General features: G+C 39.4%; 1 protein-coding gene across 1 annotated transcript in view; it reads right to left on the bottom strand.

Annotated features, from left to right (window-relative positions):
- The window catches only part of Brwd1 (bromodomain and WD repeat domain containing 1), a 111,797-nt gene that overhangs the window by 62,661 nt on the left and 21,155 nt on the right, over positions 1-27,981 (bottom strand). The window contains exons 8-16 of the mRNA XM_010636538.2: positions 27,334-27,374; positions 25,909-26,007; positions 17,252-17,402; positions 16,776-16,910; positions 12,169-12,297; positions 11,707-11,932; positions 9,542-9,727; positions 6,766-6,949; positions 2,541-2,634 (exon numbers count right to left, since the gene is read on the bottom strand). Of these exons, the coding sequence (XP_010634840.1) occupies positions 2,541-2,634; positions 6,766-6,949; positions 9,542-9,727; positions 11,707-11,932; positions 12,169-12,297; positions 16,776-16,910; positions 17,252-17,402; positions 25,909-26,007; positions 27,334-27,374 (1,245 nt within the window). The remainder of the gene's footprint in view (positions 1-2,540; positions 2,635-6,765; positions 6,950-9,541; positions 9,728-11,706; positions 11,933-12,168; positions 12,298-16,775; positions 16,911-17,251; positions 17,403-25,908; positions 26,008-27,333; positions 27,375-27,981) is intronic.

Raw genomic sequence — 27,981 nt, 5'->3', positions numbered from 1 at the left:
CCGGTACAAAAAAAAAAAAAAAAAGTCAAAAGTCCTAAATGCATGTGCACCAAATAAGGTAGTTTCAAGCCATATAAAGTAGAAACTTACAGAATAAGCAGCAATAGAAAAATGTGCAAACTTTTATCACATGTAAGCAGCAGCAGTGTGGGTATCGACTATTATGGCTAAATATCATGGCCCAACAACTTCATTTCAAGGCACGTTCCCCAAATACTTACACACACGGATACTAAGAGACACACACAAAAACAATGAAAGCAGTGTTATTCTCAACAGTCAGATGTGAAAAGCAGCCAGAAATCCTTCAAGAAATGGCTAATCAAACAGCTATGCATTTACTATACAACAAGGAAAACAAACTACAGCATCTCGAACAACATACACTACCTTCAAGAGGCTTGATGATCACAGCCAGACAAAAAAGATTACATATTTTATGATTTTATTCATACCGTATTTCCTGATCTTTCCAACACACTACAGGAAACTATGTAGACCTTTCCTGTCTCCCCATGGAACTTCAATTTCTCTGACCTGTGTTCATTTATAGTACCTATATCAGTGCTTTAAAGATCTGTGCTTAACAATTCACAACAGCTGCTAAGTCTTGGAAGCAGCCTATTGCCTATCAACGCATGAATGGATAAAGAAAATGTGGGATCAATACACAACAGAGTACTACTCTGGGATAAAGAAGGATAAACTCAAATCATTTGTAGAAAAAAGGATGCACCTGGAGACCATAATGCTAAATGAAGTAAATGAGAAACCACTTTAAATATCACATGGTTTCTCTTACATAGAAGCCCAAATATATATAAAGAGCAAAATAAAAGTTTCCTAGAGGGGGAAAAAAAAGGCCTCTACTTAAAAATTAAGGTGAAAGCACTCATCCTCAATGCAGTTTAAAATGACTGAAATATAAAGGCAAAGGGTGAGGCACTAACCATGGCCTGAACCCAGGGCCTTCACACTGAACCACATTCCCTACCCTTTGTAATTTTTTCTTTGAGACAGGATTTTGCTAAGTTGCTCATACTAAACCTGAAGTTATGAACCTCCTGCCTCAGCCTCTTGGAGTGCTGAGGACATAGGCATGTGCCACCACACCAGCTAAAAATGCTTAGTTTTCTTAAAAGTTAAATTTGAAAATGTTAAAGTTAGCTGGGTGTGGTAGTGCACACCTGTAGTCTCAGCACTAGAGAGGCTGAGGCAGGAAGATTGCCAAGAGGTTGAAGCCAGCCTGGACTACACAACAAGCTGCCTCAAAAAAAAAAAAAAAGCAGGGGCTGGGGATTTAGCTCAGTGGTGCTGCTGCTGCCTGCCTCACAAGCACAAGGTAATGAGTTCAATCGCCAGTACCAAAACAAAACATAGTTGAAGTTATACTCATTTGCTGAACAAATTAATTTGACTAAATTATAGTTTATCAAACCACATATGAAAATTAAAAATTTAGAAATACATAAGAACACTGCAGTCAAATATTTAAAAATCATGCAAAACTTACTTTTCCAACAAAAGTGAAATACTTAAAAAAACTGATTCCATAAAAATGATTTCAGTATACTTATAAGACTTCCAAGATGTGTTTGATATACAGCAGTGCCCCTACTACAGCCACTGGGTATTCATGCATACAGTAAGCATTTTTTTCTTTTCAGCACATGATAATGCCCAGAGAGATGGGGGTGCTGAGACACAATTTTTGCTATGTAGTTTGGGCTGCCCTTGAAGTTACCGTGTAGCCCAGGATGGCCTCAAACTCACAGTGATCCTCTTGCCTCGGCTACCCCGGGGCTAGGATTTCAGGTGTGTGCTTCCACACCCAGCCTGAAGAATTACTTTAAAATTAAATAATAAGAAATACATTATACTTAACTCTCCTATGCAAAAGCACAGAAAATCAAGTTTACACAAGGCTGCATGGAAGCCAATGCTTTATCGCAAGATAAAGAAAACACCCCACCATTTTCCACTGCAACTTTTTAAAAACTTTGATCCTGCATACTCTGAGCATCTTAATGAATCCCATCTTCCTGGTATTCACATGGTACACAAGGAAATCCAAATACATTAAATAATAACAAGTAAGATTTTAGCCAGTACAGCAGAGCTCTGGAGAATCACAAACCAATTTAACATCCAAGACTGTTTTTAAATGCATGATTTAGGTAAACTTCAGCAACAGACAGAGCTAACTGGCCATCTGGGCAGGCAGAGAAAGAATGGATGCAAAGTGCTCCTGGTGTGCTGGGAGCTCTACCATTCTTACCCTGAGCGCTTAGGAGAAAACCACTCCCGGAACCCTGTAACATTGTGAGGGACCAGGCAACTTTCCTTACGTTTTCAAAATGCTCTTCAAACAGTGATAAGATGGTTAAGTCTTACTATTTAAAACCCAACAAGAACACCTGTAACAAGAAACACTGTACTTCAGCAGAAGGTTACTAACGTTTTCATAAATCAAAAAGAAAACTCTTCATTTCAATTTAATTTGCAATTAGTTCAATCCAAAGAAAAAGAATTCAAGTTACCTTTTGTGAGAGCTGAAGAGTCTTTCTTTTTCTTCCTATTATATAAAGATTTCTTTCCTCTTCACCTTTTTCTATTCGAAAGTCTTCTAATCTCCTACAAATTAAACATTCAGTTATGAGTTACCAAACTGATATAAAGAGCAAAACTCAGTCATTATGATTCTAAAACTCTTAAGTTTATGATTTTTAACTAATTCATTAAATGTAATATGAATATAAAGTCTGAGAGACAGCTAGGAGATGCCATTTTTCATACTTAATACAAAAATTCATTTGTATTCTGATTAGGCCCTCCTAGGACCAATTCAAAAGGGAGCTCCAGTATCACTCAAAATGTCCCCACAATTTTCCAAGATTGTTATTCCTTTCTCTAAGAAAAAATTAGAGTTCTCCTCTTCAAATTTATTCAAATTTCATGTTTTAGAATTTAAAGAAAACAAGAATAGCAATGCTACTAGTGTTTCTAATCAAGTGTACTTCATTCACACGATAAAACGGAAAGGTAATTTTTTGCTACGACCATCCTGAAAAGGTACAATGTATCTGTAAAAACACACTGAAGGGCCACTCCTTTTCTCCAATTTTAACATTACTGAAAACACGGGCTCCGTGTTGTGAAAATCCTTCTAAAGAAGTTTGGCCATGGCCTGTATACCAAAAGGGCAAATGCCAGGAGGACGAATGCTGGTCTGTAGGGAGACCATTTATTCTCAAGGTGCAGCTGCAGTGCACACTCACGTTCTTCAGCTCACAGGGGATTTCTAAATCAGACCCAACCCTCCATCGACTTGTTGCTTTGACCTCTCTTATGTGTGTTAAGGAGGTTTTCCCCTTGCAACCAAATGACACTCCTGCCCGTATCCACGTGCTTCCCTTTGTCCTGACAACAAAACACTGAACACAATCCATCTCGATCAGTGTGGCACAGGAACACTGGAGGACTTGTGAGGATCAACCTTGAACTGTGTGCGATTCCACTTCTTTTTTTTGGGGGGGTGCCAGGGATCAAACTCAGGTCCTTGCACTTGCAAGGCAGGCCACCGAACCACTGGGCTAAATCCCCAGCCCATGCAATTCCACTTCTAAAGACATGGTCACACAGGAAAAGTGGTATTATAAAGGAACACAGAAATCATATGTCGTATGTTCCTCCTCTCAGAATGAGTAGCATTTCTACCAGTATTCAGTCAACACAAAACAACCCGCCCAAATCCTAGGTCCAAAGAGAATTACTGCTACTGGAACCAACATTATGTACTCAGAGCCCTGTACAGTAGGGTCTGTTTATCTTCACACTTTCATCTATTATCTACAATTTTTTACAATGCACATATAGCATATCCAGAAAATAAACTTTTAATTCTCTTCACCCATAACTAATGAAACTCTAATAAAAAGTTATCTAAAATTCACCATCACTCACCATTACTTTCACTACACAGATTGCTGTCAAGGATATCACTACTATCTCACATACTATCGTCTTCATAAAATCTAATGTGAGGGCTGGGGATGTAGCTCAGTGGTGCCAGGCCTGCCTTGCAAGTGCCAGGTCCTGAGTTCGATCCCCAGTACCGGGGCAAAAAATGGACAGAAAATCCAATGTGAGGGCCAGAGATATAGCTCAGTGGTAGAGTACTTAGTATGCACAAGGCCCTAGGTTCCATACCCAGTACTATACCCTTCAAAAAATTCCAGTGTAAGCTTTATTTTGGAAAACAATGCTAGAAAGAGCTATGCTCTCCTTTGTGGAAATTTATTCTGGCAGACAGCCAAATCCATTTTCCTCTTCATCCTCAGAAACAGAATCTCAATTTTTATCAGAGGGCCAGGGATTTAGCTCATGGCGCCACCGCCTGCCTCACAAGCACAAGGTCCCAAGCTCCATCCCCGGTACCAAAAAAAAAACAACACAATTTTTATCAAAGTTCTTTGATGCCTTGAATAGAGACTGTTATTACCTGGCCTCATTTATATGGCCAAATGACAATATCTTAGTACAAGTTATGAGTAAATATACCATATGGCTGCCCAAAGGAAGTTTCCTAACTAGAAATGCCTTTTCTGCCTTCTCTTCATCTATTCATCTTCCTCCTTCTGGCCTAATCTCAGTCTACATGAGACACCAGGATGCGACAGGCAGTTTCATCAGCTTTACCGGGCTTGAGATGAACTTAAGAACTAGAAGCCAAGCACTAGAAACACAGAAGCCTGATGCTCTGGCTAACTGAAGAGCCCTAACTCCAGCCTCAAACTCTCTCTTTCCAATCCTCTTTTAGGTAAGAGAATAAATGCTTGTGGATTTGTGGAACATCTTCTGGTTTCTTCCTGATGCCCATTTACTTTCTCTGGGTTTTGTCAAAAAAAAGCATTCTAAAATGATTCTTTTGGGTCTAATGGCCATGAAATTCAGAAAACTATATTAGGCTTAATTATGGCATACTATGTACATTATAGTGATTTTTAGTATTTTTCATCAAAATTTAAGATTCTGCTTTTTACTGTTTTATTGTGTGCCTATAAAACCTTCTCAAATTCACTGTGAAGCACCTAAGTACCATCTGATGCTACGCATCAAACACTTCTGGCTAAACACATGAAGGAAATATTTTTCAAAATTTTCTCCAAGATACTAGGTATCAGGGCCAGGGGTTTGGCTCAGTGGTTCCACTGCCTGCCTCGCACACCCAAGGGCACCCGAGTTCGATCCCCGGCACCAAAAGAAAAAAGATACTAGCTATCAGAGCACAACAAACATGACAGAATTTCTTTAGCACTATAAAAACATATTTGCAAGCTGGGCATGGTGGTACATGCCTATAACCTCCACATTTGGAAGGCTGAAGCCAGCCTGGAACACAGCAAGACCCTGTCTCAAAGAAAAAGTATTTACTGCCTCCCTTTCAATAACTCAAAAATTCAACATCACAAGTTAGCAGCAAGACCTCTACTGCCCAGATTATAATTATGAAATATCTTCTCTCACAAAAAAAAAAAAAAAAAAAAAAAAAAAAAGGCTGTTTAAAACAAAAGACTGATTCTAGGTCTAAATAAAAAAATGTACAAGATGAACTGTAACCCCTTCTTCACGGCCATCAGCAAGGATGCCATGAAAGACCACAAAAGTCATTTCAAAAGGACTGAGGAGTCTCAAACAGGCTCCTCTTAACCATAGAGGTATCAATAAAAACAATCAGAAATAAGCTCAATGAAAGAAATTTAAACACTACATAGGTATTTATACCAAGGAGTTTTAAGTTATGGCAATGGTTATACTTTAAGACAATTCTTTATGTTTCAGAAATATGCAATGAAGCACTTAAGAGACAAAATGATATTATATCTGGAATCTCTTTGCAGATAATCCTGAAGGAAAGCTGAGTGGTGAAGCACACCAGCTACTTGGGAGACTGAGACGGGGATCTTGAGTTGGAAGACAACCTAGGCAACTTTTCAAGATCCTATCTCAAAACAAAATTAAAAAGAGCTGGAATATAGCTTGGGGTTAGAGAGCTCTGGATCAATACTCAGCATAGCAAAACATTTATAAAAAATACAAACACTAAAAGAAGAAAAACAAGTACAGATGAAATAAAACTGGCTATGAAATAATTTATGACAATAAAAGGTTAAAGAATAATTTTGAGGGCTAGGGATTTAGCTCAGTGGTTCCACTGCCTGCCTCATAAGTGCAAGGACCTGAGTTCAATCCCTGGTACCAAAAAACAAAACCAAACTGCTGCTTCAAACCACCCACTGCTTCAAATGTATTTATATGATAACTTACACAACTAATGGAAGACAGTGGACCCTCGAGTTTCAACTGGCCCGATGTATGAACAACCTGGGTTAGGACCAGAAATTTAGTTTTCACTTATGAACAAAGTCTTGACTTACAACCCAAATGCCCAATGCTTGTGCTTCCAGATGATCTCAGACACAGATCTAACCCTTAGAGCTCTGGAAGGAACAGGACAGCATACTGTACTGTGTGGGGCTCACTGAGAAGTCCCAGGCCAGCGTCTCCCTGAGAACTCTGAGATCTGCTGCGTGCAGGAGAGAGACCTGGAAGGCTGTGCAGAGGAGCCTGAGCCTTCACTGACCAAGCTAAGTTATAGCCAGTCCTCGGGAACAAATTGAGATCATAACGGTCCACTGTAAAAGGCGTGTAAGCAACCACATGAATATATTTTCACAGAAATAATATAAATATCCTGAAACAAACCTAAATATTCCTAGTGGTACCTCTGGTACAACCACTCTTCGTTTCCAAGCCTGCAGGTCCCGTTCTGTCGCAATCTGACTTCGAGGAGCATTTTGGTGCATCTGGCGGACACCTTCAACTTGTCCACTACGACGCAAACCAATGTTTGGAGGGGACTGGATGTCTAAACTTACTCTTCTAAAGCCTAAGAAACAATGATCAAGAAATAATTCCAAACTATTTTACAATTAATACACATTTAACAAGAAAACATTCCTCCTACATACCAAAAAACAAATAGACCTACTGAAAAAAGCTACAAGATGTTATCAAGAAAAGTAAAATATTGAACATTTAAATATTAGAACTCGATTTTAAGGTGGGTGTGGTGGTGTAAATCTGCAATCACCATACTAGGAAGGCTGAGAGGAGGATTACCTCGAGCTCTAGGCTAGCTTCTCTCAAAAAAAAAACAGCCCACTCCATTTCAATTTAGACTTTCTGAAATTGTATAATGAATAATATTTTGCATTCCCAAAAATGTTTTTTTGGTCTGTGCTGATAGAAGTGTTTCCGGAAAATTTGCATTAAACATAGATGCCTCAAATGGAGGTGGCTTTACGCTAAGTTATAAAAACATAAACTGACCCTCAAGAGCCAAACTGAGCCACACAGCAACTCCCAACATGGCTTATACGACTTCACACAAATGGAGGGGCAGCCCTGGAACAGAGCAGGGCGAGGGGGGTGAACAGGCAACACAGGTGACAGCAAAGCTGTCAGGTGACAGCAAAGCTCTGAGCTGAGAGGCGGCCGCCAGGGTGGTGCAAGCAGGCCAGGCGACTACCCGGAGGGAAGTGGAAGCAGCCATGAAGACTGGAGACCAGGCTCAAGGGCAGAGTCCCCCAGGCACTGCCTCCTGTGCTTAGAACATAAGGTGAAAGGATTCTGCTACGGTGCAGCACCACGCAGGCAGAGGCAGTCCCGTCCTCTAGGGGAGCCTCAAGTCCAATCGAGCTACACCGGATCTCCCAGCCATAGGACTGAGTACAACGCCCACATTCTTCTCTCCTCAGCACATGTGGACAGGTCCGTGCTCCACAGCACTGCACTGTACCTCCCAACAGGAATTCACAGTGAAACATTCTGAGCTGCAGATGAAGCTCAGTGGTAGAGAACCTACTCGAATATGAAGAAGGCCCTGGGTTCAATACCCAGCACTCACAAAGAACAAAAAATAAAACATACTGAATGTTTGAAGAAATGCTTTTTGAATGGAAAAGCAAGTAAAACTAAATTTAACTGCCAGCCAGGCACAGTCACACATGCCTGTAATCCAAGCACTTGCAAGGCTGAGGAAGGAGGACTGCCCCAAGTTCAAGGCCAGCCCGGGCTACATAGGTGAGTTCCAACCCACAATGAACGACAGAGCAAGACCTTGTTTCAATAAACAAACAAACAAATAAATAAATAATTTAAGTGACCATGTCATATTGTTATTCTGCAACAATCTGAAAACATGCAGTAGGTTTATTAATCACAACATTTCTTACAATAGCAAAATATAAGAAACAAATTATACATCCATAAGCTACTTTAAAAGTCTGGAGAAAGCCATGTGAGATGACATGCAGTAACTCCTGGAACACACTGTCAGAGGACAAGAGCACGGCACAAGAGAATGCAAGGGCATCCTGAATCTCCCCTCTAACACATGGAGGACCAGGCCCCACTCCAGGTCACTCGCCTACAATGTGTGACCTGAATCTAGTCCAGAGGAAATGGTCAGACCAATCCACACTGAGAGAAAGCCTGTGGAGCCAACAGTGAACCCTTTCAAAGTGTCTGTGCTATGAGGAAACTCTTTCAAATTATAAAAAGTCACACTAAATACAATAAGCAAGAATTGACTAATCCTGAATTTTTTTTAAAAATCCATGATGAAGGACAACATGGGGGTGGGGTGGTGAAATGAGAACTACAAACAAAAGAGCAGTATTGTACAAGCAAAATCTGTCGAGTGTGGTCATTGTGCTATAGTTACATAAGAGAACAAGAATTGTTCTTTCAAGATGCACAATGACACATTAAAGTAAAAAGTGTCACAAGTTGTTTTCAACTAACTCTCAAATGCTGATTCGGTAAGAAAAATTAAGTCTCTGCTCAATTTAACTTCACAAGAATTAGAAATGTTAGCCGGGGATTTAGCTCAGTGGTGCTGCCACCTGACTCGCAAGCACAAGGTCCCAAGTTCCATCCCTGGTACCAAAAAATAGAAAGAAATGTTAAAGCAAGGAAAAGCCACATGTATAGTTTTCCTTTAAAAGACACTGTTTACCAGGCACATGCCTATAATCCCAGCTATTCAGAAGGCTGAAGCAAGAAGATTTCAAGTTTAAGGCCACACTAGACAACTTAACAAGACCCTGTCTCCAAATATAAAAAAGGGTTAGAGATGTAGCTCTGCGGTAGAGTACTTACCTTGGCATGTACAAAGTTCTGATTTCTATTTCCAGAAAATAAACAAACAAAAAACTACTTTGTTATATGTCCCCCATTTAACACAATTGTGTAAATACTCTTATTTTAAAATAAAACCAAAAAGGTTTGATCTTCCTTGAAAATCAAATGCCCATTTGGTACAATACCTTACCAAGTAACAAACCTACCTTGGAATACCACTTCAACTGCAAAAATATATTGCTTCAAGTTTTTCACACCCCACATACCTGCTAATAACTTCACTTATGCTTTGATTTCAATGCAGCACCTTTCCTACCTCCCACGGGGTTATTACCTCTCCGAGGCGTTTCTTCCCCACTCAGAAGTCCACCCGGCACAGGCTCCTGATCCGCCCCCATCCTCTGATCCTGCTGCTGCTGCAGCTGCCTTATCATTCCATCCAGGATGCTGGGCTCCGGGCTTCCCTCCCCGTTATCACTGGTTTGGAGGCTTATGACTTGTTCAATTACCTCTCCGTCACCTACAATTCAATTCATTGAATAGGCAATCATGACATAGATGAGTGGGAAAAAGAAACCAAAACTTCACAAGACCACAATTTAAAATACATTAACAGGGCTGGGGCTGTAGCTCAGGGTTGGAGCATCTGCCAGAGTTCCCTTTTCAAAAACTAAACAATTAACTAAGAAAAATTTCAAAACAAACAAAACCCTTCCTTTAAAATACTAAGTGCCTGGCCAGAGATTTAGCTCAGTGGTGCCATCCCTGCCTTGCAGGCACAATGTCCCAAATTCGATCCCTGGTACCAAAACAACAAACAAACAGAGATTGCTAAATCCTTTTAGGGAAAAAAAAAAAAAAAAAAAAAGGATTCAGAACATTTTGGCTGGGCGTGGTGGCTCACACCTGTAATCCCAGCACTCAGAAGGCTGAGGGAGGAGGATCACCATAAAATCGAGGCCAGCCTGGACTATATACTCAGGTCAGTCTCAACTACATAGTGAGACCCTGTCTCAAAAAAACAAACAAAAATACTAAGTGCCACAAAAACCTCACCAGGGCCTAGAACCCCTAGAAGTGGAAGCATGAAGCCAGCTCTCTACACAGCACTTCCAGGTGTCCACACACACCAGTGCCCTTGGTGACCAGTCTCCGCCTTGAACCCTGAAACTTCAGGTGAATTCTGATGTGAAGAAATCCAGTGAGGTGGAATGTCCTCTCTCCTATCCAAAGGGAAGTGGGTAAGGTGAGGTATCTTAGGCCTTCAACATATGCCAAGCACAGCCCCCACCCGAACGCGTCCTCAGCAATGCAGGTGGACAGAGGCAATCCCGCCCCACTCTCCACCAGGCCTCACTCACTCTATCCCTGGATGCCTCGCTAACAGAGCCAGCATCCATACTTCTTCGCTCAAACTTAGTACAGAAATGGCAAATGCCGCATTCGCCAAGTGCTAAAGACATTCCCACTTCCTGGACAAACCCAAATCATAAGCATGCTGACACATGATGGTCCACAAAGACCACCACTTCATTTATGATGCATTGTGTCAAAAGCACACTTAATTGAAACAAACAGGCAAGCCCAGTCTACAAAGTCCTTGATATAGTCTACACATCCTGAGATCGTCTACAGGTACAGTCTGGCCCACACTCTTCCACTACACCAATGGCATCAAAGTCAAAAGCTAAACCCTTGAAGCGAGGGCAGGGACAAGGGGAAAAATGAGAATCAAGACATATCATGTAAAGGTACAAGATCCCAATGATGAGTGTAACTGTACTATATACCTAAAATGTACCGATGAACTCAATGAGAGAGAAAAAAAGAAAAAAGCTAGACCCTTGCTCAAACTGAAGGAAGCTGCCGCTTGCAGTGACGCACACCTGTAATCTCAGCACTTGGGAGGCTGAGGCAGGAAGATGGCAGCAAGTTCAAGGCCAGCCTGGACTATAGTGAGTTAAAGTCTGCACTATAAAGGGAAACCCTGTCTCGGTGATTAAGGAAATATAACAGCTAAATTTCATGTGCAGTCCCCAAACTGCAAACAATAAAGAACAAAATAGCTGCAACGTTATTACAATTGCCAAGTTTTAATTACAGACTATAAATTTGACCACAGCATTATTACATAAATGTTAAACATCCTAATTTTGATAATTATCTATGGTTATGTAAGAGTATAATTCTTAGAAAATGTGTGTATTAAAGTACATAGGGTTAAGTGGGCCTCAGATATCCAAAACTTCAGTTTCAAATAGTTCAAAATAATATATACAGAAAATAAAACAAACGTTACAAAATATAAATGTTTAAACCTGAGGCCAGGTGTGGTGGCACATCCTAGCACTCAGGAGGCTGACTGGGCTACCCCTTGTCCCAAAGGAAAAAAAAAAAAAAGAAGTACTAAAGAGTTCTTTGTATTATTCTTTAGATATTCAAAATAAAAAGCTTAAAGCAAAAAAAGAAATTAAAAAAAAAATAAGACTTTGCACTCACTTGTGGCCACATAGCCGAGCTGTGGAACCAAATGCTCATCTGCAGAGTTTTCCCGGCCAGGTACCAATCTCTGGTACTTAGTTGGGTGAGGATTTCCATCAACATCCACCAAAAATGGTGGAGGCATAAGATGAGGGGCCTGCTGAGTCTGCTCATCCAAGACATAATTATTAGAATCTCTAATCAGTGGTCGGTAGTCCGTATGGAAGAACATCTGATCAGGAATCTAGAAGAGTAAAGTTCACACAATGACATTTTGAGGTTTGTATACATTAAGGAAAACAAATACTAACCCCCGACACCAGGATCGAACTCAGGATCCTTGGCCCAACCAAAACAAATATTAAATGTTAGGTAAAACTAAAAACACAAGGAAATCAAATCAATTCAACTTAACTATTTCCAAGCCATTTTTTACAACTATTCACTCTACATACTACAAGAAAGCATTAAAAAAATAACCTTTTCATATGGTTTGCTGCATCCGAAACCAAATATAAGAAGATGCCCGTGAGAATCTGTGCATGCAAAATGTTGTCCATCCTGTGAGAACTTGCAGTCAAATACAGCTCCATGTCCTTGCCCTTCAATCTGGAAAACCCAAGGGAACAAAGTCAGAACCGATTCTACGCAAGTGCTCTGGCTATATAAAGTTTTTAAATGTAGATAACCTGATACAAAATACTCCCTTGTGAATTTCCCCCACACACAGAGCTCGGGATCAAATCCCAGCCTTGCACATCCAATGCTGGAGGAGCACTATACCACTGAACTGAACTACAGCCCCAGCACTCTACACAAACATTTTTTTAGGGCCAGAAATGTAGTTTAGTGGCACCGCCCCTGCCCAGCAAGTGCAAAGCCCCAAGTTTGATCCCTGATACCAACAAGAGAGAGAAGAGGGGGGAACATTTTTAACCATTTTCTTCTTGGTACTAAGAATTTCAATTCATGACCTTGCACTTGCCAGGCAGGCAATGGTGCCACTGAGCTACATCCCCAGCCCTTAACCATTTTGTATTAAGCAAAAATATCAATACTATCAGATTCATTTTAGATAACACTAACATAATTAAAAAAAAAAAAAAAAACCTTGAGAGATACTTAAATAGTTCTCAAAATGATCAAGTGAATACTCAGCCCAATCCACACTGAAGACTTTCTTTACTTTTCACAAGTGAACAACAAGCAATGCCAACCATGAACTTTAGTTTTCCTGTAAAACAAAAGGCTAAGAACCTACTGGGTACATGATTTAAGATTAACAATGTTTGGGGCCGGGGATTTAGCTCAGTGGTTTGGTGGCCTGCCTTGCAAGTGCAAGGACCCGAGCTGAATCCCCGGGACCAAAAAAAAAAAAAAAAAAAAGATTAACAATGTTTGATATTTATACACTAAAATATAAGTTTTTCTGAAAGGTAAGGAGTCACTACTAAACAACACGACCACGCACAACTGGACAATACTCAGAGCCCTCAGGACACACGTGAATGCAGCAGCTGCCCAACTTTAATCCACCACTGTCTACAGGACGGGTGCTCCCAGAGCATGTGATCATTAACGGACACTCTTCTGAGACAGAGTCTTGCTGTGTAGCCCAGGCTGGCCTCGAACTCGCAGCAATCCTCCTGCCCCAGCCTCCCAAGTGCTGGAATGACAGGTGCGCCACCACACCCGGCCAAACTCTAATTCTTCCTTTTTAGCTGTACAGTACACTATGCAATTTATAGGTGACTTAGTTGTTGGTTAACGCTACAGCATGGAGGTATGAATATTAGTTGTCTGTACCTATAATTTTCCAATAAGTAAACTTGAAGAATAATCAGTGTTGGAAAAATGAATTACCTACACACTAACTGCAGAAAAAGCACAAGTAAATCACTGCATTAAGAGTGGTACTTCCTCACAAGCAAAGGTCCTGAGTTCAATCCCTGGTACCCAAAAAAAAAAAAAAAGAAAAAAGAAAAACAGTGGTACTTCCCTACTACACTCTACGATACACAAGCAGGCATCAGTTAGCAAACAGAAAAAATAGTCATGGCTGTTGTTCAGGGAACTGCTGACTAAGGCATCCTATACCTAAATATGTATTTTTCTGCAACTGATGGCTACAACATGGGAACACAGATCCAGCCACCTACCCCCTCTCCGAGAGCCACCTCACCACAGCACCTGCCTCTCAGCACTCAGCTGCCAGGCTGGGCTCCAACCACAGTGAAACAAGCAGGTGGGCAAGATCAGCAAGAGCCAGAGGCTGGCAAGGCAAAGAAGCTAACGGCTACTCCTCCCATCATACATGGGGGCCAAAGGCACCAAAGCTTTTCTAAAGGTACTGACTGAGAGGGAAGTCTTCTGAGTGGGCAAACCAGAGTGAGTCAGAACTGGATGTTTGACAATTCTTGCCAAAATGCCACCTGCAAGTGTGTGTGCAGAACAACTCAATGTCACACTGAGGCTTACTGTGTTTTTATGACTGTTCTGATGGTACTGACACTTCTGTATGATTTCTCCAGCACTAGAGAATGAAGGGTCTCTTGGGAGAAAAAGAAAGGAGCGCTCAGCATAAAGCACCAATTACTATGGTATGGCTCAGGAGTTATTCCAATCATGCTGTTTAAAGCCTGGCTTAATGTAACTTTTTGCTTTGATAAGCTAAATCCAAGCTGGACTAGTCTTGTTGAGTTCAGAAGGATGACTGAGATGGATGCACTCTATAATTTGAACACAATAGAAAAACTGTCCAAGAAAGCCTAGTTCTTCTAAAAATCTGAATACATAAAGATAAAACTTGCAGATCTGTCTAAATACATATCTGTCATTTGACACAGGATGACCTTCAATCACATCCAAGAGCTACTCATCTATAGCTCCCACTCTTCTGCATCCAAAAGTAATTACACTTTCAAACTGAACTCAATATAGACAAGTAACGTCTGGCTTCATTATACACACCTCAGACACACCTCTGACGGTAACAGAATCTAATCATGAAGACACAGACAAAGCTGAGGGAGACTTTCTATCCAGGTAGAGCAGTGAGCACCTATGGTACCAACTACCTGGGAGACTGAGACATGAGGAATGCTTGAGCCCAGGAGTTAAAAGACCAGCCTGAACAATGACAACACACACACACACACACACACACACACACACACACACACACACACACCAGCAGGGCGTGGTGGCGCACACCTGTAATCCCAGCACTTGGGAGGCTGAGGCAGGAGGATCGCTGTGAGTTCGAGACCAGCCTGTGCTACATAGTGAGTTCCATCCAGGTCAGTCTCAACTACACAGTGAGACCTTGTCTCAAAAACAAAACAGAACAAACAAACAAAAAAAGTCAAAGAACAGCCAGGTACTGTGGCACACACCTGTAATCCCAGTTACTCAGGAAGATGAAGCAGGAAAGACTGCAAGGTTCAACCTGGACAATTTAGTAAGACTGTCTCAACATAAAAAATCAGAACGGCTGCTGAGGATGTAGCACCACACCTGCCTTGTAAGCACAAGGCCCTGAGTTCGATCCCCAGTAGCAGAAAAAAACTTAGAAAGGCTGGCCAGGCATGGTGGTGCACACCTATAATCCCAACACTCTGGAGGCCAACGCAGGAGGATCCAGTGATTTCAAGGTCACCCTGGACTATACAGTCAGTTCAAAGCCAGCTTGAACTACATACCAAGACCCTGTCTCAAAAAAACCAAAATAAAACGAAATGAAATAAAAAAGTTAAAAAAAGGTTAAATATGGGCCAGGGATTTAGCTCAGTGGTTCCGCCACCTGCCTCACAAGCGCAAGGACCCAAATTCAATCCCCAGTACCAAAACAAACAAACAAAAAGGCTCAGTGGGAGAGTGTCCCTGGATTCACTTTCCAGTACTGGAAAAAGAAAAAGAACCAGGAATTTGGTTCAGTGATTCTGCAGCCTGCCTGGCAAGTGCAAGGTCCCAAGTTTGATCCCTGGTACAAAAAAAGAAAAAGTGAGTGAAAGAGCAAGGAAGAAAAGGAAGACTAAAGGGCAAATGAAGATTAAAGAAAACTAGACAGAGGGGTCTGGAGAATTAGTTCATTGGTGCCTCTGCCTGCCTCACAAGCATAAGGCCCTGAGTTTGATCCCCAGTACCAAAAAAAAAAAAAGAAAGAAAACTAGAAAGATAAAGTCGCTTAATACAAAGAATATGTTGGATTCTAGCCCAAAGAACAAAATACAGCTATACAAGGCAATATTGGACCTACTGGCAAAATGTAAATATACACCTGGATTAAATAATACAATTTTATCAATGTTAAATTTGCTGATTGCTAACTGTATTGATGGTTATGTAAGAGAAATTCTGAAAAAGTACAATGAGATTCTAATTTAGTTCAAGAATACAATTATATGTAATAAAGAAAAAAGATAGGACCAGGGATTTAGCTCAGTGGTTCCACACTGCCTGCCTCACAAACGCAAGGCCCTGAGTTTGATCCCCGGTACCAAAAAAGAAAAAAAGATGGGCAGGGCGTGGTAGCGCAAGCCTGTAATCCCCAACACTTCAGAGGCTGAGGCAGGAGGATGGCTGTGAGTTCGAGACCAGCCTGGGATACATAGTGAGTTCCAGGTCAGTCTCAACTATATGGTGAGACCCTGTCTCAAAAAAACAAAACAAAATAAAGATGAATGAAACTTGATCCCTACATACCATCTACAGATATATGCTGAATAATATTCTGTTACCAAATATTAGCTTTGGTAATAGTTCTGTGTATTATCAAGTATTTTAATAAATTCAATCAGTGAAAAAGTTGTTTGTATAATTATCATAATTTGTGAATTTAAACAGGCATAATTCTCATACTGAAATCAAGCTACATAGATAATTTCTGAAAAATCTTTCCCTTGTATAAAATTATACAGAAAATTTTATGCATATATAGCTATATAAGTCAGATATTCATTAAGCTTTACGAATCCTGATTTCTAGAAAACTGCCAAAACATACAAACCAAATTCTGACTAACCCTAATAAATCTAAATTAAATTACTCTAAGCAAATGCAAGCATACATAGATTCTCCTCACTTACCGTATTAAAATAGTGTTTCAACTTGGTGCCTTTTGTAATATCCCATATAAATATGCTGCCATCATGTCCTGCAGATAACATAATTCTGGAATCAAAAGGATGTGTCTCCAAAACAAATACTTCATCAGCGTGTCCCTTTATTCAAAAAGTCATAACATTAATGAGGATTTACAAGTTTTAAATTGATCATATTTTTAAAATTGTTCATGTCAAATTAAGGGTTTAAAATATGAATGACAGCAATTCAAATATTGTTATGTATAAAATTTTCCAGTCATTTGATAATTTAAATAAAGCATATTAATTTTATACGTCGTTTCAAAAATAAAGAGTTCAAGGGCCGGGGATTTAGCTCAGTGCTTCGGTGGCCTGCCTTGCAAGCGCAAGGACCCGAGTTCAATCCCCAGTACCAAAAATAAAATAAAATAAAAGAGTTCAAAACTTCCGATCTGTCACACTGTGTAAAAAATACTTACCAGTAAATTATGAAGCAGCTGTCCAGTGTAAGAATTCCACACTTTCAAGACATGATCGTTCACAGCTGTGACAACAATGCTATCATTCTGATTCCAAGCTATCATTGTTACTTTGGGTTTCATAAATCTTTCCTCTTCAGAAAACAAATCTCTAACAAAAAAGCACACATGGTATTATTTGGATGGTAGGGAATACAATGTATATAATGTATTAGTAAGTGTACTAATACAACAGTAACTAAAATCTAACTCATGTGCCTATTTTTATTAGCCCTTTCATTTATACAGGGCTCAGAACAGATTACTCAGAAAGAGATCAAGGCAAAGCCAGCTAGGGAGTAGACAACTTAGAAGCAGTTTAGAGCTACAGGCATGTTTTAGGATAGCAGGTCTACTTCTGAAAGTACAGATGTTCCTCATTTAACAACCTACCTGTTTAATAACTGCTCAAATTTATGACCAATCTTTCATTTGTATACTTCTCTACATCCTGTTTACAGAGCCTTAACTTTTTTGGTATAGTATAACTTGGTTATACAGTACTATAGTTTTCACATACTGTACTGTACAGTAAGCACAGTACTATAGTTTTATGTTCAGTTATTCACTACAGTACTGCCTATCAGAGTTATGCAAATAAGATCAAAGTCATGGGCCAGGGATTTAGCTCAGTGGCACTGCACCTGTCTCACAAGTGCAAGATCCTGAGTTCAAGCCCCGGTACAAAAAGTCATCAAGTTGGACTTTTCTTTGATCATTCCTCTTTCTGCATGTTGTAATTACATACTACATACAACTCCTCATTTAGCAACCAATTCAACTAACCACCCAGTCACAGGACAGTAGCTTGGCCACTAAATGAGGAATGTAAGGTTCCCCCCACTTTTTTATTATTCTTATCTCTGGATTCCAAACCAATTGCTAATACTAAATCTGAACGGTTTCACCAGAAAAAAAAAAGAAGAGGAAAAAATTTTAGGAAGACTGGAAGAAAAATAATTTTCACATCCCTAGTGTCAAAATAATTACCTGACACATACCCAACTGAACTACTACAAATCAAATTATACTGTCTTCTTTATATTTCCTTGTCCCTAGGAGACCCTTGGCAAAAGCTGTCACAGATATGCACTGCAATGTTTTGCAACTTATACCTTCTCTGCAAACAACCACGGTCAGCAATCAATAGTGTGAGGGAGAAGAAAGGTCTAATTAGTTCTGAAATAAAGAAGATCTCTAGCCGAACATGGTGGTGCACACCTGTAATCCCAGCACTCGGGAGGCCGAGGCAGGAGGATCACTGTGAGTTTGAGACCAACCTGGGCTACATAGTGAGTTCCAGGTCAGTCTCAACTACATAGTGAGACCTAAAAAAAAAAAAAAAAAAAAAAGAAGAAGAAGAAGAAGAAGATCGTCTAAGAAATTATAAGCATCTAATATTTAATTATTATTTTAATTAACAAAACAGCTACCAGAATATGCAATAAACACCAAATACTAGGTATCTATGTAAACACAATGGAACACAGAACAGAGAATAAGTCTGTTTAGACTGGTCAGGGAAAAGAACAATGTAAGAGGTAAAATAAAGACAATGCCCTTAGTCTTTGAAAGCCTTTATTAATTAATAACTCACTAACAATGGCTATATTACCTGAATTTCATTAGGCTGATTAGCCAAAACCAGACCAGCGAAACAGGCACACCCATCAGTTATTACAGAAGACTGATGTTCTAGTATTTGAAAGCAGTAGCACTTTCAATGAGAAGAGTTTGCTTCCATCACAGAAGGAACCATAGTCATTCATTCCGTAAGTGGACATGGAGGCGAGAAAACTAAGCAGTTTTTAGTCTCATTTTCAAATTTTTCAGGAACAAGGCAAGGCTCTCTACTCTTACTGCTCCTATTCAATAGAGTTCCTAAAATTTTAGTCAGAACAATTAGGCCAAATATAAACAGAATAAAAAAGTACAATACGTCAAATTACCCTGGTTTGCAGGTGATATAGCCAGATACTTAGAAAACTCTAAAGACTCCACCAAAAAAAAAAAAAAAAATCTTTCAGAGCCAAACAATGAATTCAACAAAGCAGCAAGATATAAAATTAACATTAAAACACCAACAGCAGGGCCGGAGACATAGCTGAGTGGCAGCCTGCCTGCCTTACAAGCACAAGGTCCTGAGTTCAATCCCGGTACAAGGGATACACACGGACACACACACAAGCACACAGAAATGACACCGACACACACAGATTTTCTATACACTGATAATGGAGCAAAAAATAATGAAAACAATCCCCACCACAATAGCTCCAAACAACTAAAATATCCAGGGATTAATCTAACCAAGGAGATGAAAAGATTTCTATAATGAAAATTTCTCAACACTGAAGGAAGACATTAGAAGATAGAAAGACCTCTCATGTATGTGGACTGGAAGAATTAAAATGGCCATACTATCAAAAGTGATCTACAGATTCAATTCAATCTTCATCAAACTACAAATGACAATAAGGGGAAAAATGAGAACCAAGACCTATCATGTAAAGGTACAAGATCCCAATAATTAATGTAACTGTACTGTATACCTAGAATGTACCAATAAACTCAAAAAAAAAAAAAACTACGAATGATATTCTACACATAACTAGAAAAAACTATCTTAAAATTCATACAGAAGTATGAAAGTCTTAGAATAGCCAAAGCAATCCTAAGCAAAAAGACCAAAGCTGGAGGCACCACACTACACATTATCAAATTATAAAGCCACAGTAACAAAAACAGTATGGTACTAGGACAAAAATATTTACGTACATCAATGGAATAGAATAAAGAATACAAAAACAAAAGCACATAACTTCATTAGCCATCTGATTCTGGAAGAAGGAGCCAAAAATATACACTAGAGAAAAGACAGTCTACTGCCAGGAGGACTAGATACCCACTTCCAGAAGACTGAAGCTATATTCCACCTCTCACCATGCACAAAATTCAATTCAAAATGCATCAAAGACACAGGTATAAAGAACTAAAACTGTGAAATTTAAAACATAAGGGAGGGCTAGGGATGCAACTCAGTGGTGCCACACCTGCCTGGCAAGCACAAAGTCCTGAGCTTGATTCCCAGTATGGGGGGGTGGGCATAAGGGAGACACTTGAAGCCACAGACCCAGGCAAAGACTTCCTGAAAAGAAGTTCAACAGCACAGGAAATAATAGAAAGAATCAACAAATGTGACATCAAATTAAAAGGTTTCTGGGCAGCAAAGAAAAAATCTTTTAACAGAGTAAAGAGCCGATACAATGAAAGAAAGTCTATCGGCTGTGCTTCTAACAGAGGGTTAATATCTAGAATACACAAAACTCAAAAACTTAATCCAAAACAACAACTAGCCCAATCGATAAATGGGCAAACGAACAGACCTTCTCAAACCAAGAAAGAAAGGGCCATAAGCATATGAAAAAATGTTTAACATCTTTAGCCATTATGAAAATGCAAACAACTACACAGAGATTCCATCACACCCCAATCAGAACAGCTGTCATTAAGAATATAAAAAACAACACCATTTATTAAAGAGGCTATCTTTCCTCCACTGAGGATGGTCAGCTCCTTTGTCAAAGATGAGGTAGCTGAGTACCTCATCTGGGTTTGTTTTTGTCTTCCAGTCTGTTCCACTGATCCTCAGGCCTGTTTCTTTGCCAGCACCATGCTGTTTTTATCACAGTGGCTTTGTTGTATAGTTTCAAATTGGGAATTGTTACACCTGGTGCCATGTGTCTGTTGCCTAAAATGGCTTTTGCTATTCTAGGTCTCTTACGGTTCCAAATGAATTTTTGGATTCTTTTTTCTAGTTCTGTGAAATATAGTGTTGGAATTTCAATTGGCATTGCACTGAATGTATATAGCAGTTTTGGTAGTATGGCCATTTTCACTATGTTGATTCTTCCTACCCAGGAGCAGCAGATATCTTTCCATTTTTTTTAACCTCTTCAATTTCTTTTTTCAGAGTGCTGTAGTTTCAGTGTAGAGATCTTTTGCTTCTTTTGTTGGATTGATTCCTAGATACTTCATTTTTTGGATGCTATTGTAAAAGGAATTTTTTCCCTTATTTCTCCCTCCCTGAGTCTGTTATTTGTGTATAAGTAGGCTATTGATTTTGGGGTATTCACCTTGTATCCAGATACTCTACTGAATCTGTCAATTAAGTCTAGAAGTTGTTTGGATCTTCAATGTAGAGTATCATATCATCAGCAAATAATGACAGTTTAACTTCTTCCTTTCCTATCTTTATTGCTTTAATTTCTTTCTCTTGTCTAATTGCTGTGGCTAATGTTTCCAGAACTATAATGGATTTCAACCTGCCACAGATTAAAATTAGACCCTTATCTTTCGCCATGCACTAAATTAAAATCCAAATGGATTAAAGATCTAAATATTAAAACAGAAACATTAAACTTGCTGGAAGGTAAGTTAGGCAGAACTCTGGAAGACATTGGTATAGGAAAAGACTTTATGAACAAATCCTCAGTAGCACGGGAACTAGCAGATAGAATCAACAACTGGGATCTCATCTTACTAAAAAACTTCTGTACTTCAAAAGAAACCATCAGCAGAACTAAGAGACAATCTACAATGTGGGAAAAAATTTTTACCAGCTGTTCCTCAGACAAAGGACTATTATCAAGGATATATAAAGAACTCAAAACAATCAGTCCCCCCAAATATAAAGACCCGATCCAAAAATGGGCATCCGAAATGAACAGACATTTCTCATACAAAGAAGTGAAAGCAGCAAGAAAATATATGAAAAAATGTTCCACATCACTGGTCATTCGAGAGATGCAGATGAAAACAACACTGAGATTCCACCTCACCCCACAAAGAATGGCTGCTATCAAGAAATCACACAATAACAAATGTTGGCGGGGTTGTGGGGAGAAAGGAACCCTTCTCCATTGTTGGTGGGAGTGCAGACTGGTGCAACCACTATGGAAATCAATATGGAGATACCTCAAAGAGCTTGGACTGGAGGTTCCATTTGACCCAGCCATCCCTCTGCTGGGTATCTTTCCAAGATAACTAAAAGAATCATATCACAGAGAAGTATGTGCACCCATGTTTGTAGCGGCACAGTTTGTAATAGCTAAATCTTGGAAACAGCCCATTTGCCCATCCGTTGGAAACTGGATAAAGAAGATGTGGTTTTTCTATAAAATGGAATATTACTCAGCCATAATGAACGAGAAAATAGATTCATTCATAGGAAAATGGATACATATTGAAGATATACTCCTAAGTGAATAAATAAGGCACACATGTGTAAATACCGAATAGTTTCCCTGGTGTGAATAATCTGCAATAATACATAAGATCCTAATAAGATTACTGACATTTAGAAAAGGGAAGAAAGGAGCTAAAGGTGTAGGGAAGGTGGGATGGGTAGGGGAAGGGTAAAAAGGGAAAAGAAAAAAATGTGAGATAATGCAAAGATGCAAATAAAGTGGAGATGGGGAGGGGAGAAGGGGGTGAAGGGAGGGCAGAGGTAAGGGGAAAAAATGAGAATCAAGACCTGTCATGTGGAGGTACAAGATCCCAACAATGAATGTAATTGTGCTGTATCCCTAAAATGTACCAATAAACTCAATTAAAGCTGAAAAAAAAAGGAATATAAAAAACAGTAAACTCGTAAATTCTGGCGAGGCCTGGTGCTACTAGTGGGAATGGGCATTGGTAGAACTGCTACAGACATCAGTACAGAGGATCCTCAAAAAACACGGAGCCATTATCTGACCCAGCTATACTCAAAGGAATTAAAGTGAGCACAGAATAGGGTTACCTGCATGGCCACGCTGACTGTGGAACAATTCGCAATAGCCAACCATGACACCAGCTTAGGTGCAAAGCACCATATAAAAACAACATATGGACAAAGAAAATACGGTATGACTGCATGGTGGCACACACCGATAGTCCCAGCACTCTGGGAGGCTGACGCAGGAGGATTGACTAGATCAAGCTCAGCATGGACAACCTAGTGACTTTGCAAGACTGTGTCTCAAAATTTTAAAAAAGGGTTGTGGATATAGCTCAGTGAGAAGGTCCTCAGTTCAATCCCCAGTATCGCAAGAAGTGGGGTGGGGGAGTATATATTCACAATGAGGTATTGTTCGATCATAAAGCACAAAATCTTGTCATTTACAGGAAAACAAATGAATCCTCAGATGATCATGTTGGGCAAAATAACCAGACTTAGACAAGTGCCATATGTGGGGAATCTAAAAAGGACAACAAGAAAATACAACAGAAACTATTATTATTTATAAGAAGCTATTAAGGGGGACAGGGCTACAAGGGCAAGTAATATGAATTATGGATATGATCAAAAGATATACATAGTGAAACCCAAAAAAGGCCAAAAATGTAAGGGGGGGTAGGAGGAGTGAAATGATCAGACTGTATTATGTACACACACAATCCTGCCAGGATAAAATCTGTTGGTCTCTCTGATGTGCAATGATAAAAAGGATCTTAAAAAAGAGGCATATTATACCCCTAAGTTTCTTTCAATGTGGGAGAGCAGAGAATGGAGGCTTAACTGGCCTCCTCTGTGAGTACAAAGGAAAGCCCCTGCACTCGGGGATGACTGCATATTCAGGTTCTAGGGAAAAGCGAAGACAGCTGAGACTAAGGTGTTAAGCAGAATGTGTACTAATGATACTGGAGAGCAGTTGAACCCTGTGTTACTTTGACTGCTTGTGCCCATGTGAAGACGAGCCAGACGCTGGGGGCTCCTCTGCCTATGAGAGAGGAAAGCCCCTGGCTGCCGGCATGTTAAACTGACTCCATCTCTTTGTCGTTCATTCTCATACACGCCTGGGTCAGGGAGAACAAAGCAGCAGGTCTAAGGCTCCACCAGCAGAATGTGGGTGGGGAAAGCTCACGGGTGACACCTGGGGCAGAAGGACTGAGACCTACAGCAAAGGCCAGCCAGGTGGGTTAGTTTCGACTGGCGCCTGAATGGGGACTTGGGACAGGGGTTGGCTACAATACACATTTTGACACTAATGTTCTTAATTTGCCTAATAAAATAAATTTCTCAGGAGTAAATATTATTTCTAATTATCTTCACTCTCATTTCCCTTCACTATTTACACTAACCATGAACTGACAGTGTTCACTTTCACTGAGATGCTTTCGAATATTCAGTTGTAACAAGCTAAGCATGGTGACACACGCCTGTAATCCCAACACTTGGGAGGCTGAGGCAGGAAGAAACCAGCCTGGGCTACGTCGTGAGTTCCAGGTCAGTCTCAACTATATAGTGAGACCCTGTCTCAAAAAAAAAAAAAAAATCAGCTGTAACACTTCTTTTTTTTTTTTTGAGAGAGAGGTCTCACTATGTAGCCCAGGCTGGTCTCAAACTCACAGCGATCCTCCTGCCTCAGCCTCCCAAGTGCTGGGATTACAGGTGTGCGCCACCACACCCGGCAGCTGTGATACTTCTTATGGCAAAGATTTCTTAATACATAAATGAGGGTGCCAAGGATTTAGCCCAGTGGTGTCACTGCCTGCCTCACAAGTGCAAGGACCCAAGTTCGATCCCCACTGCCAAAAAAAAAAAAAAAAAAAAAGAGGGCTATCAAATTTCCAGTACATATTACTCTCACTCTTTAGAAATTCTACAAGAATATTAACATCAAATTTATTCTGAATACTACAAATCTTTCAACTAGAGGACACTGTAAGTCAATTCCTATTACTGAAAATAAACCACACACAATGATCTTCAAAAGACAGTATGTGGACTTTTTTTTCAAACTGAGTAAGAAAGTAACTTTATGAAAACTGTAAAGTAAAACTTATGACTTTAAATTTCTACTACTCACAATGTAATTAAGGTAATAAAGGCATTTGCAGTAGACAAAGAAGAGTAGCAAGTCCACTCTAGAACAGTGTTCCAAAGGCTTTCAGGGTATCATTTAAAGTTCCCAATAATGCTTAGAGCCAAGAAGACTCATTTCCAAGACAATGAAATAAATTAAGAATGAGCCATGGTCTGACTGCAAAATAGGCATTACTTGTAACACCACTACTCCCAATATACACGCACCAAAAAAGAGCTTTAAATTTGCACTATTTACCTAAGGAACTACTGTGTATTTCAAAGATGCTCAAAACAATTTTGGTAATTTGTAGTATTGGGTAGGTACTGATAGACACGCCTTCAACACCATTTTATAAATTATAACTTTAGCATGCAAAATCCCCACTGAAGCCCAACTTTCAAAATTTTAACAGTAAAGTATATCTGCTTCACACTATTCTCTAGCCTTAGCTCCAAACTAGTTTTATAAATTTCAAACTTGTATCTGCAAAAAGTAAAATTTCCACACTTGACATACTTGCCTTAATTTTCTAACTGTTTTTCAACTGTAGAAGGCTTTAAATGTGAAACTAAGAACCAGGTCAATAAACAGAAGTGCATGTTGTCCCTTCCTACACTAATCCAGATATATAGGCTTTGTTTATCAGACAAACGGTAGGTAGCTACTTATTTAAATAGAAGACAGTTAAAATCTTCTAAAGGAAGTAAGCAGGAAATGGGGGGTGGGGTATGATGCAACCACTTACAATAAGCAATTTAAACTTACCCTGAGATTCTGGTAGCCATATCCAATAAAATGCTTCTCCATTCTAACTGTTCAAACCTCCAAATCCGTGCTGTTCCATCTCTGCTACCACTGAGGAACCTTAAGAGATTCAGAAACAGATCCTCTACTTACGTGCTTGGTACGAAGGGCTATAATTAAAATCATCAAGCAAAAATAACTCTTAATGTAGCTGCCCTGATGACAGGTATATCTACAGGTGTTGTGGTTATTTAGGGCATTTGTGCTTTGCTATGATTTTTCTGGATCTACAAAACACAACACACTGCTGGGGATTTAGCTCAGTGGCACTGCTCATGCCTCCCAAGCGCAAAGTCCTGAGTTCATTCCCTGATTTGGGAAGATGGGGACACACAACATATTGTAAACGCAATCAACAGGTTTTAAAACTGATTTCTTAGTTTTGAAAAGACAATATAAAAAAAGTAGTATCTGGAGAGAGGCAAAATTAAAGGCATATGGGAAATTAATGAGAGCAAAAATTCATTTGAAACATCTAACTTAAAGCTCTAATTCATGCTGGACACTGTAAAAAATAATCTATTTACAGGGCCGGGGATTTAGCTCAGTGGTTCCACCACCAGCCTCGCAAGAGCAAGATCCAAAGTTCAACCCCCAGTACCAAAATAAATAAATAAATAAAACAATAAAAATGATAATAATCTATTGATAAATGAAAGCGAAGGACCAGGGATTTAGCTCAGTGCTGGCAAGCACAAGATGCTGAGTTCAATTCTGGGTACTGGGAAAAGAAAAAGAAAAAAACAAATCCACAAAAACAAACAAACAAATGAAAGCAGGCACAAAACCTGCAGTTTAGTAAAGACACCTCACATATATTGGGAGCCAGAAAGGATATAATTTAGGTAATAACTGCACTGCAAAGAACATCACAGTGGCTGATTTTAAAAGATTCTTTTAAAAGATTTAAACAGCACAAATTTCATCACTCTTACATCTAATTTTTTTTTCAGTAAACTAGACATCTAACCAAAGAACAGCTTTTGGTCATGGTATCAAGCAACTCTAAAATCTTAAGTGTTATGGATTTATCTCCACTCTAGACACTTTTTATTCAATTCATATATTTACTGATAACTGTCTGCAATGTAAAAAGTGCTAAAACCACAGCAATAACATACGGTACATACATCTCAAAACTGCTAAGATCCTAAATGAATTCACTAGAAAAAAATATGTTAGATGATGGATAGGTTAATAATTTTCAGTAAATCATTCTATAACATAAACATATACCAAAGCATGATACTATAATTATTTATCAATCAAAAATGATAAAAGAAAAATATAGAAAGTGATATCTTCATTATAAAATATGTGGTATTATACATCTCCTAAAAATACACAAACACATAATTGTGCGCCTAAAAACATACATATACTTACCGGTCACCATTGTTACAAAATTGGATACTATCTACTTTATCCTAAAGGGAGGAAAAACAAAGAAACAGAAACAATTATTATCTACATAGTTTGTAATTGTTTTAATTTCAGTGATAGTAGCACATTTGACTTAATAAGCAAGAAATGCACCTTTGTGTTGCTTGGCCCAATTATTTCATGTGCATTGTGATATTAAGTGTAAAGACTCAAAGGAACTAACAGACTTCCACTCTACTTTCAAAACTGAGCATATCCAGTAGGAAAAAAGCCTTGCACATAAAATTATAGCTGTGTTTATATTCTGTTTAAAGTAACTTATGTGGCTACCAAAAGGAACATGGGGAAAGTAATCTAAATATAAAAACTTCAAAATCCTGAGGCAGCAGGATTACTGGAGGCCAGCCTGAACTACACAGCAAGACCCTGTCTCAAAAACAAAGTATTTTTCTTAAATCATTAAAATAAAATTTGTTAGCTGGGCGTGGTGGCGCATGCCTGTAATCCCAGCACTCAGGAAGCTGAGGCAGGAGGATCGCTGTGAGTTTGAGACCAGCCTGAGCTACATAATGAGTTCCCGGTCAGTGGCAACTACATAGTGAGACCCTGTCTCAAAAAAACTAACTAACTAAATAAATAAATAAATAAAAT

This window comes from Fukomys damarensis, unplaced genomic scaffold (assembly GCF_012274545.1).
Source record: "Fukomys damarensis isolate Sample0158 unplaced genomic scaffold, DMR_v1.0_HiC HiC_scaffold_24, whole genome shotgun sequence".
In the NCBI taxonomy this organism is placed as follows: domain Eukaryota; kingdom Metazoa; phylum Chordata; class Mammalia; order Rodentia; family Bathyergidae; genus Fukomys; species Fukomys damarensis.
Note: the sequence above shows the minus strand (reverse complement) of the source record. Positions and strands in the feature narration are given on the sequence as shown.